We start from the raw sequence: 12,406 nt of genomic DNA on the forward strand, positions 1-12,406 counted from the left end.
AATTAAAATTTCTCATTTACAAATAAGGAAATTGAAGCCTAAAAGGCTGAGATAGCCAAGTTCACACAGCTAAAAAGTGCCAGAGTCAATAAGAATCCAAGCTTCCTGATTCCTAATACTATGATCTACTAAATTACTTGTGTAATTTTTTCCTTAAAAATATATTTAATTTTGGGGCCAGTAGGTGGCATAGTGGTTAAGGCACTGGACTCCCACATGATTGACTGCTGTTCGATCCTCAGACTTCAGAACTGACTTGAAACTCACATCAGGTGTGTGTGCATGCATGCCCAAAATCCCAAGAAGAAAGGAGGAGAAGGGGTTGTAGCATGGCCATCCCACCTAGGGGAGGTGATTTTTCACTTTCTCTCACTCTTTCTCTAGCTATGTTTCTGGTGAGCACATGCACACTATAACAAAAACCTCTAAATTAAAAAATACACACACACACACATATCATATATATTGTATATTATATATATAATTTTATAGGCTGAGATCTCTCTACATCTTTCCTTCCTGAAGATATTAGTCCTGCATGCCAGACTAAATGAATTTTCTCCTAGAGAGTAATGAAACCTGTGATTAATAATGAGAATAAAAATATTGCAATAAAGAAAAATCCTAGGTGATATTCTTTTTCTTTTTCCTTAAGCTTAAAGAAAAATAATCTCTTATCTTAAAAAGCTTTCAAAGTATAGAAGAGAAGCTAATTAACAGTGAAGGAGAATAATATTGGCTAAGAGAGATTTTCAGCTTGGTGAAATTTTTGAGTTTTGATGATGTGATTAAAAGATTTAAAGTGATGATGACACAATAGATTTAAAAGAATTACACTGGTTTTAGTTTTTTGCACTAAATTTGAGATATCTATATGTCTCAATGATAGAAATGTGAAGGTTTTCAAAAAGATCGTGGAAAATGTGTATTTTATATATATGTGTGTGTATATATATATATATATATAAATTATGCAAGAGTTTCAAACTTTTTGTCTCAAATAAACTCATACTTTAATTCCTTTTTCCAAGACCTTTTTGAAATCCCCTCTTAGGGTTCTGGGATACAAGAAAGTGGTTAAGATTTTCCTATTAAGGTGGAGCTATTTGTAGCTAGAAACTAGGAAGATAGCATAGTCCAAGAGGATGAAAATTGAAAACCTGTGTAGCACCTTTAAGAGATGAGCAGAAAACAGAAGCTGACAAAGGTCACAACAAAAGAAAATTTAATGAGGGCCAGCCCTATAGCTTAGTGGTTAAGGGAGTCAGATTCCACATGGTCAATCATGACTTGCATCCTAGCCCAACAGCTTGAAAAATGTGTCAGGCACAAAATGTTTACAAGATAGAGAAAGGGAGGATAAGGGATTGCAGCATAACAACACCGCACTGGAAGCATACTTTCTCCCTCTTCCTCTCTTTCTTTCTGTATCTCTCTGGTGAGTACATGTGCTTCCTGGCAATTTACGAAAGAAAGAAAATTTAAAAAGACTAAAGAATCAAGAAAGACCGATGCCCTGGAAAAGTGAATGTAAAGAAATGGAGTTTTCAGCTATGTCATATATTTCAGAAAGGACAACTAGAATGAAAACTAAAAACCAAACTACTGGATATGACAATGAGGAGGTCATTGATGACTCTAGCATAAACACTCTCAGTAGAGTAGTAGGACTGGACACAGTTACAATTGGTTGAAGAATGGAGTTTAAAACTGTGAAACTGAAACAGATCTAAAGCACACACATGGAGCAAATGTTAAATATCCAAGTAATAACACCAACTATAGAACCAAAATGAAAAAATTCAACAGGATTTCCTCAGTATGTGGCTTAATATTCAGAAGGATTACTAGACTTCGATGTGTGAGGAAATGTGTCAGTATGACCTGTGTCACTTTCCAGTGCTGTGACTTAGAGCTGGCCGGTCTCCCTTTGTTTCTCATTCCATCATCTATAAAATGACCTATCAGAACAATTAAACAAAATTATAAATATAAAGGTACTTTGAAGTGTGTAAAGCCCTAAGTCTCCATTCCTGATATTGTTGGAATATTTTATTGGTGGCTGATTTGGTGAAATGTCTGGGTCCACTGGTGATAAATACCATACTTTAGTATTACTTTTATCTAAAGTCTATTTTCAGTCATGCTCTGCCCAATCACTTATACCCGTCCCCAAACTACAATGTAAACAAATCCCATATACTTCCAGTTATTTTTCTCTTATTTAAAAAATACTCAGAGCACAGAAGATTTTCAGGACAGTGAAACTACTCTATATAATACTATGATGGGGACCAGCAGTTGGCATAATGACTATGTCGCTGGACTCCCACATAGTCTACCACAGTTCAAGTCCTGGACCTGGTGGCTTAAACTCATGCCAGGCGCATGTGCATGCGTGCCCAAGATCCTGAGAGGAGAATGGAAGTGAGGGGATTGCAGTGTGGCCATCCTCTTGGAGGGGAGGTGATTTCTCGCTTTCTGTCTCTCTATCTCTGTCTTTCTGGCGAGCACTATAGCAAAAAACCTCTCAATAAAAAAATACTATGATTAGGACCAGCAGTTAGTGTAATGGCTAGGTCGCTGGACTCCCACATAGTCAACCGTGGTTTGCATCCCGGACTCGGTGGCTTAAAATTCACGACGGGCGCGTATGTGAGCGTGCCCAAGATCCCGGGAGGAGAATGGAGGAGAAGGGATTGTGGCATGGCCATCCCCCCTGGGGACTGATTTCTCACTTTCTGTCTCTCTGTCTCTCTCTGTCTATCTGGCGAATCCACACGCCCTATGGCAAAAACCTCTCAAAAAAAAAAATACTATGATAAATACACATGTCATTAGAAACTTGTCCAAACCCCTAGAATATACAACAATAAAAGATCTGAACATATACTATAAACTTTGAGTAAATACGATGTGTTGATTTAGGTTCACCAATGTTAAAACCATACGAGTCTGGTAAGTGACATTGGGAACAGGGGAGGATATGCATGTGTGGGGAGGACAAGGGGTATATGGGATATCTTTGGACATTCTCTTCGTTTGGCTGTGAATCTAAAACTGCTCTAAAATAAAGTCCATTATTAAAAAAAAAATGGAAGCTCAGTACTGTTGAACCTAGTTTAAAATACACTTGTCATATTTAATTTTACATTCTTCCCTTGCCATAAATCTGGTTATGTTCCCAGGGACTGGTGGTACAATAAGATCAAGCTTTGAATCTTTCTGTCCCTGTTCTTTCTAGCTCTTGAGGCCAGATACCTCTACTTCACTGGACAAGCAATTCCAATCCTCTCTTGACTTCTCCAGCAAAGACTACCCTGTCATCCACACCTTCCACATGACAGGCACCTGACTACTGGTTTTCTTAAGTAGGATCCTCTGGGGTTTTTTCAGAGCTCTCCCTCTGCACAGTGCCATGACATTATGTGGAAGATTTGTTTAGATTCCTCTCCTTTTAACATTCATTTAGCTCTTTCCTGTCCTTGTAAGTATACCTCATAGATTCCTATACCTCCTCCAGGAGGAGACATCTCCCTTAGAACTGGGTCAATGGTAAAATGTCTGAAGTGCAGATATCTGTTGTGGTATTTATTGTTCCATAGGAAATTCACATCACGTAGCCATGTTAACTTGTGGGAAATCAGGCTTCTCCACTGCCTATCCCTTCTCAACCCTACTCCCTCTCCAATATCAAATACTCCTGTATAAACACAGATCAATAATTCTATTGCTTAAGCAGACACTACCCAACCAGCTAACTGGCACTTGGCTTGTGTGAATGAAAGCCCCCATCCCTTTGTAAGAAATAGTGAGTTGAGTCTTGGTTGCCAACTTTAGGGCAACAGTAACAAGTTCCACTCAAATGCCCGTGTTCCTTTAAAACATAATGTGTTTTCTCTGATGCAAGCATTTTCTATTGTGTTCTGTGACGAATAACAATCACCAACCTTGACTAAAAGCTCAAAATCGCCTACATGAAAGTATTTATGCCCCAAGTTTTTAAAGAATTGAGCACGATTAAAATATCACTGAAGAGTATATCAAAAAGATTAACCAGAAAGAAAGAAAAAATTGTATCTTTCCCTGACTTTGTTTTAAAATACTTAAAAAATGAGCTCTTAAATAAGAATAAAGATACCTTTGCATGGCTTTGGTTGTGAATTTTATTAAGGTCTTAAAGAAGTTCATCCGAGTGTTTAAATAGTATTTACTGCAGAATGTCTCTAACTTTCCTGAGCAGAAACACAATTGGTAGGTATGTCAGAGTATTCTTGACAATGGAGTCAAAGGCCCCCAATAAAAGAGCTATATATGGCTGTTTCTCTTTTCCAGGAAGGATGAATTGCCATGGTAACACTGCCATGAAATAATAGGTCAAGTTATATCCTTCTGCCTCAAGCTTATTTTATTAGGTTTTACTTAGAACTGAATGCCATTGTAAAATGAAGGTTTTGGTATTTCAAAGCTATACATCATGACTAGAAAAATCTGATCAATAAAATCTGCTGCTGTGAAGAAGATGGATAAAGGACAATAGGTAGGGAGAACATTTAAATTGATTAAAGAACTATTTAGAGGCAGTTTTATTAGTACTCTCTTCTAAAATGTGGGCTTATTTGTATGGTTGTATAACTAAGTGTTTATAAATGAATTCAAACTATTTGTGCAAGATCAATAGGGAAAAGTGGTTTGTAAATTTTATTTTAATGGAGCATTAACTGCTCTGAGCAAAAAAGTTCATATTTATTTCAAAAATAAATATGCATTGAGAAAGCATAAAATATTTTAGCTTCCTGTTTTGCTTACTATTTTTATAAGACAAAATTCAATACTATTTTATGCTTTTTATAGAAATTTAAAAATAAATACAACTGGGAAGAAGGTATTATATGAAAGCAGTGATATAGCATTTTGTTGTTTCTATTGTGTTTAGGGGGCTGTGCCTCAGTATATGTAATCATTTCATACTTTTCTGTAACAGTGTCTGAATCATTTGGGGATGAATTTTGAACATGAAGCAATATGGAATTTTGCCACAAAATTGTTCTATCTAAGAAAACATATATTGTAATAGATAGGTAGATGTATGATATAGACAAATAGATACCTAATTTTTAAAGTAAGACTTGAACCATGGTCGGCCCCGTGGGAGTCCAGTGACATAACTGCTATACCATCTGCTGGCCTCTTTGTTACAATTTAAAATAACTATGTTTGGTTCTTTAGAAATAGTTTCTAACAATCTTAATCTTTTGTAGATATGTACAGAGTATGCTATTCTGATTAATGAAATTCTCTTAGTGTATAATTTTAAGTATACCAAAAATGCCTAGACTAGATCAAATAATTTAATATATACCGATCACATTTCTAATTTGTGTTTATAAGATATTTATTGAATGAATGAATCCATCAATCATTGTTAGTATTAAACTATCCCAAACATAATTTAATCTTCCTTTGATGAGTCAAAACTATTCCTTCAAGTAAAAGATCAGAAAATATAAGTTAAAAGGTCTCTCACTCGCTTGAGGCTAAATGACTGGGCAATTATTCCTTTTCATATATTGGGAAACACACTAGGTTAAGTGTGTTTTATGTTTTAAATTACAGTGTCTACCCCATCCTCATTCTGTTGACTATCCCCAGGATTATATGTGATTTCCTTTAGCTCAATTAAAATATTAGATTTTCAGGAAAGTCATGACATATTTTTCTATGCTTTTCTATGCAAAAATGCATCATGACTTTCCCAACAACTTAATACTTTTCTTGATCAGTTAACACTCGTGTGTTTGATTTGGTTTCTCCACCTACAAAATTACCTAACTTATCAGGCATCATGATTGTCCATCCTTCAATCTATTTTTCTCTGTCTAGACATTCAATAAATGTATTTTGACTGTGATGATATAATTTTAATTATATTTCTTTACTAATGGTTAATTCCATTTTCCCTTTAATTCAATACAGAGAGAAGTAACTATCAAAACAAAAAATAAATTACAATGTAACTTGTATTTTACAAGAGAAAGCTATTTCCTCAATCACAAAAATACATATGTATTATTTCTGAATGATATCAGAAGGGTTTGAGGATATAATACTTGGAGTTAAAAAAAATGATTCATTAAGGAAAAAAAATGTAAGACAAAAACAAAAGCAAGACTGCTAAAATTTAAGCTGGCCTTGTTCTTAACTACTGTTTATCCAGCTGTTTCATGTTTCTTGTTCTACAGGATTTTTTTTTTAAAAAAGGAGGGGAGGGGCCAGCAGATGGTGTAATGGTTATATCGCTGGACTCCCGCGTAGTTGACTATGGTTCAAGTCCCAGACCCAGCAACTTAAAAGTCACTTCAGGTGTATGTGCATGTGTGCCCAAAATCCTACAGGAAAATGGAGAAGGGATTGCAGTGTGGCCATCCCTCCTGGGGAGGGGGGTTTCTTGCTTTCTGTCTCCCAGTCTCTCTGGTGAGTGGACATAACCTATAGCAAAAATCTCCTTTGAAAAATATTTAAGTATTTGTTAATCAAACCTACCATTAAAGCCAAATTATTTTTCTAAAATCATGATTGGGAAGTTCAAATGTTTAAATTAACTAAAACTTAAAAAAAATAAGGAAAACAAAAGTTACCATTCATGGAAGAATGTTTTTATCTTTTAATCACATTTTTATTCCTCATTCCCTTGTAAGAAGTTTCCAGTTGGGTTTTCAATCACCAGAAACCTGCTATAGAAAGTCAGCAGGCATTCCTATTTATTAGAGTCAACCGGAGAGAGGAACAACTCAAAGCCATGGTTTGATGCCTGTTCTTGGGCAAACTGAGAAGAAGTAACATTTCAGTCAGCTACCTTCTGAGACTGTTCATGTTTAATTACATTAGTGGCACTTGACATTATAAATGTTCTTTTCTCTCTAATATAACCTTCTATTATCATTAGTAAATGTCAAATATAATGAAGTGTTTTTCTGACTTCGTTTTCTTTCTGATAGAATAAAAGAAAATGCTAGTGAGTTTGTAATTCTGAAGTTTTTTTAATTGCCAGAGCACATGTGTACTTGGTAGAGACAGAAAGAATCAGAAGGAGAAAGCACTCCACAGTGTTGCATGGTCATGTCACAATCCCCTTTCCCATTTCTTCAACTTGTCAGAATTTGGGGTGTGTATAAACACACACACACACACACACACACACACACACACACATATCTGGCATATGTTTCAAGCTGCTGAAACCAGGACTTAAATTTTGGTTGGCCATGTGGGATCTGTCTTCTTTAACTACTAGGTTATAGGGCTAACCCCTGAAATTGTTTTTAACCCCAAACCAATACAGAATCAACTTAGTATTTAATAGCTTAGTTTTTACTTTTTATATTTACTTTTTATTTTCTTCACATTTGGAAAAGAACTTTCTCTTTGGTTTTCCTTACTGTACTTTTCCCACTTGTTATAATTTTTAAATACTCTCTGAGAACTTGTAAATACCAAATACCTCCAATTAGACTGTATTTCTGAGTCCAAATCAAAAATTATTAAAGCTCCTGCTGCTAACTATAACTTAGGTACTATCTGAAAGCTTCTACTTTTTTTCTTCCCCCCTCCCTATTTTTAAATTTTGATGTATAATGGCCATGCAACTCTGTGGTTTATAGCAGTTTCCTAAAACATTTCAAGCATAATATAATACACCCTTGATTTCTGCTCTCTCAAAGATTAAATACACCCACAATATGAAATTGATGCATTTTATAACACTAAAACTAGTTTCTTTACTGTCAAAATAAAATTAACATCTTGTGAAAGGGGGATGCCATCATTGCAGCAGGTCAAGAAGAAAAAGAAAGTCACAGTGTTCTAACGCAACATTATTCAGTGTCTGTGTTGAAAATATTTTTGACAGGAAGGGTCTGGGTCACCTTTTAGCAATGTTCTGGGCTATACTGGCTCTTTTCCTCTATTGAGAAATTAGGAGAACACTATCTATTGTACAGAGAAGGCAGCGAGCATGAGATCCCGATCTGTAAGAATGCTCTTCAATCAATGCCAAAAAGATATTTTGCCAAGAGAAAAAGAAAGTTGTTTTAAGTTAATTCATAATAGGAAAGAAAAATGTAAAAAGGGGAAAAAATAGTAAAGGTAAGTTACATTTATATGCTTTGTAAAATATAAAAATATTTCCAAACCAAATGTAGGGAAGTTTTAGATTAGAATAGACTGACTTATAAGTTATAAGAGGTTCAGCTCCCAGGAGAGCTAAAAGATATTACAAAATCTCTGACTATAATTTGCTTTTTAAACACAGTCTTTGGGAATTGATTTGGGCATTCTATCCATGTTCTCTAATTTTCTTCTTTGTTTCACAGTTGAATATACCTGTTAACTGAATTAAATCCAGTAGCTATCTAAAAATCTCCAAATAAGCTCAATATTGACTTCTACGTACCTAAAAAATCTATATATTTGTTCCGATATATCTGCTTTATGATAGCTGTGTACAGTCTACCACTAACACTTTAAATATTTATGAAATAGTAGGCAAAGTATATTTAAAAATTCAAACAATTACCAGGCAACTTCTATTATATAAGTATGCAATTATGTAGGATTACATTCCGTTCTTATAGAAATGACTGATATTCAACTCTACAAATTAATTACCCATTTATGTACCTATTTAAAAATAATGTCACTAATTAAAATATTTGACATTTTTCTTAGTGATTTCTCTTTCTTTCTTTCTTTCTTTTTTAATAGAGATTTTTGCTATTAGGTACATGCACTTGCCAGAGAGACAGAAAGCAAGAAATCACCCCTCCCACCCAAAGTGGGTGGCCATGCTGCAATTCTTTTTCCTCCATTTTTCTCTAGGGATTTTGGGAATGCACGCACATGCATCTGGCATCAGTTTTAAGCCACCAAGTCCAGCACTCAAAACACAGTTGAATATGTGGGAGTTCAGCAATGTAACCATTATGCATCTGCTAGGCCTTTTTCTTAGTGATTTCTAACAGTGCTATATATCTTAAAGACATTGACCTTTGATCTCTCTGGTACAATGCAAATATTTTCTTAGCTTATCATTTGATTTTATATTATTTCAATTTTACATATACATTTTTTTCTATATTCAAAGAATCTTCAGATTTTTATGTGGTTCAATCTATAGTTTCCTTTTTGTTTTGTTTTCTTCCATTGGCAATATGTTTTGAAAGACTTCTCTGGTTTTTATTTATTTCTGCTACTTTGGGTATTCTAATCTAGTTTTCTAATACCTTTAAAAGCTTTGTTTTCCATAATACTACCTAGTAAACAGCCTCTGCTCAGGCCAGCCTTATCTCTGCCCCAAGAGTAGATTTTAATTGTTACTGGTTTCATGAAAAGTTACAGCCTTAGCTAATTATCAGTTCCATTTCATTCTTTACATTCTCTTGAATTTATTCACTGGCCCCAACCTTCTTTGATCACCCCTCTCTGAAGTTGCTGGAGTCAAATAGAATATGTCATTCACATTAGGAGAAAGTTGTAAGCAGCCTTGACATTCTCACTATTGTCTTTGGTGAGTGTAAGCATCCTAGTAGGAGGACTGTGAGAGATGAACAGCAAATTGTGATCCTTTGAAATTTTAATTTCATCTCAATAGTTCTTGTGTCATTCAGGACATAGCTTTCCCTTCAAGGCCTGTTAAATCTTAGGGGGCGTAAGGATGCACACTGCATACAAAGGAGGCATCACTAGGATAAAACAGATCCAGATCACAATTGGATAGAAGGAAACATTCCTTTCCAAAATGCTAAGTATCTAATGAGTACTAGGAAAGAGAACAAGGAGCATTTGGATAAGTGATACTGCAGCTCCAGAGAAGACAAACAGGCAAGAGTTGGTTGAGTTGAGGAACAATTTCTTCAGCTACTGTATGGAGCATGTATGTTGTAGACAGAGCTATTTTGGTGATGCAGCTGCCTCTGGTTCTGAGATTAAACTGTTAACATGCCATCTCTTTTGTAGGCACTGCAGTCCTATGTGTCTAAGCTGTTATCTCCTGTCTTGTGCTAGATATGTCTCCCCATATTTCAGGAACAGCCAGCACTAGACATTTGTTAACTGTTTTGAGTACAAAGTACTTTACACGAATGATTTCATGTCACCTTAACGAGCATGCTTATTAGAGGACTTCAGTTTATAGAAGTTGGGAACTTATTCATGGTTCTCCAGCTATCCAACAGGAGAACATAAACTCAAATCCAGATAAATTTGGATTATTTTGGGTAAAATCTATCTGACCTAAATGTCCACACAAAGCTGGTATTTTAATTTTTATTCTCATTGTACAATTGATAAACCAAGACTGGACTACAATCTTCTCAAAAGGAGAGGCATTCTCATAAATTTTTCCCCCCTTCAGTGACTTGTACTGAGACAATCATACATAATATACTTTTTTAAAAAGAATTATTTATTTAGTTTTATTTATTCATTCATTTATTTCAATTGGAACAGACACACACACAGGAGGAAAGAGAGAAAGCAAGCCACCAGGTCTGGGACTCGAACCGTGGTAGGCCATCATGTGGGAATGTCCAGCACCTTAACCACCATGCCACCTGCTGGTCCACATAATATACTTTTGGGGGTGTTAAACAATATAAAATAATACAGAAAGTCACAAACTTTGGATATATATCATCTTTCTTTTTATTTTATTTCATTTTCTAAGGTGAGATGCAGTTTAATGGTAGTAAACATACCTAGAAGACACTTTGAAGGAATTTTTCAGAATATTAAATAGCTGCCATATGAAAATCATTAGGAAAAACAAAACTGAAAAATATAGATAGCTATACATTGCAAGTATGTTTTAGACTCTTTGTTGTGACTTTTTGGAATTATTAATCACTTCCCCAAAATCATATTGCCTTATGTCTGAAATATTATCATTGTTATTTTTTAGGATACAGCAGGCCAGGAAAGATACAGAACTATCACCACAGCCTATTATCGAGGGGCCATGGGTTTTATTTTAATGTACGACATCACAAATGAAGAATCCTTTAATGCGGTACAAGATTGGTAAGTTGAAGCAAGTACTCTGTTTCTAATAATGATGGTTTTCCAATCATTTCTCTTTCTTCCCAAAGCAATGACCATACTGCAATGTAGTATGTGTGTTTATCACATAGTAAAATCTCATTGTGCTTAATAAAACAAAGCAATGCTAGTTATGCTCAGAATCATTATTTAGAGATTGCTAAAAATATCATCTTAGGCCAGTCAGTGGCATGATGGCTAAAGCTACTAGATCACATGTGGCTGACTGTGTGGTTTGAGTCTGAGATCCAGTGGCTTGAAAAACACATGAGGTGTGTGTATATGCATGCCTAAAATCCTAAGATGTGAATAAGGGAGAAAAGACTGCAGTGTAGCCACCCTCCCTTCGAGGTGCTTTCTCATTTTCTTCCCTCCTTCTCTCTTAATGGCAAGCACATGTTCCCTATAGCAAACTGAAAAATAATAATAATAATAATAAAATCTTGGTGATTTTCCTTCATTTTATCCATTCCAGTACTTTGTACCCTTTTGTCTTTATGCTCATGGAGATTGCTTTTATTTTTTTTTCTTTTGATTTTTTAAAAATACAAATAAGGATGGTTTGGAAACTTACTCATATAAAATAGGGATCTAGAAATGATAGCCTCTAAGCCCAATCTGGCCTGTGACTCAAATCTGGCCCACTGCTTATTTTATAAATAAAGTTTTAGTGGAATGCAGCCAAGCTCATTTGTGTATTGTCTATGATGGCTTTCGCACTACAACAGCAGAGTTAAATAGTTGCAGCAGAGACCATAGGGCCTGCAAAATCTAACACATTTACTATCTGACCATTTACTAAAAAAAGTCTACTTACTAATAAAAAAGTCTTGTCAAGAAGATGTACTGAGCAAGTTATTTAGGATTAGCTAGTGACTTAGTGGTTAAGGCAGCTGTATCCCTCATGGCTGACTGCGGTTTGAGTCCCAGACCCAGAACGGCAACTTGAAAAACATGGCAGGTGCATTTGTGTGCATGCCCAAAATCCCAAAAGGAGAAAAGGAGAAAAAAGGAATGTGGAAAGGACATCACCCACAGGGGGTGCTTTTTCACTTTCTCTCTCTGTCTCTCTCCAGTGAGTGCATGTACCCTCTAGCAAATTAAAAAACAGTACAAGAAAAAATAAATGTAAATAAATACATACATACATTATTCAGACTGAAAAGTTTTAAATGATTGAGATGAACCAAGCTATTTCTGATTCCTAGCTACATAAAACCATTTGCAAGTACCTCTGCCCTCAAGGGCATTGTCTTTTCCATCTCAGTATATAATACCTCCAAATATCTGGTTTATCAAGTCAAACAGTTTA

At 35.2% G+C, this 12,406-nt stretch overlaps 1 protein-coding gene across 2 annotated transcripts in view; it reads left to right on the top strand.

Annotated features, from left to right (window-relative positions):
- RAB3C (RAB3C, member RAS oncogene family) overlaps positions 1-12,406 on the top strand; it is a 290,930-nt gene that overhangs the window by 140,510 nt on the left and 138,014 nt on the right. For both annotated transcript variants that reach the window (XM_006166219.2, XM_006166218.1), the window contains exon 3: positions 10,958-11,076. In XM_006166219.2, coding sequence (XP_006166281.1) covers positions 10,958-11,076 — 119 coding nt within the window. The remainder of the gene's footprint in view (positions 1-10,957; positions 11,077-12,406) is intronic.

Source organism: Tupaia chinensis, unplaced genomic scaffold (genome assembly GCF_000334495.1).
Source record: "Tupaia chinensis unplaced genomic scaffold, TupChi_1.0 Scaffold144180_1, whole genome shotgun sequence".
NCBI lineage: Eukaryota > Metazoa > Chordata > Mammalia > Scandentia > Tupaiidae > Tupaia > Tupaia belangeri.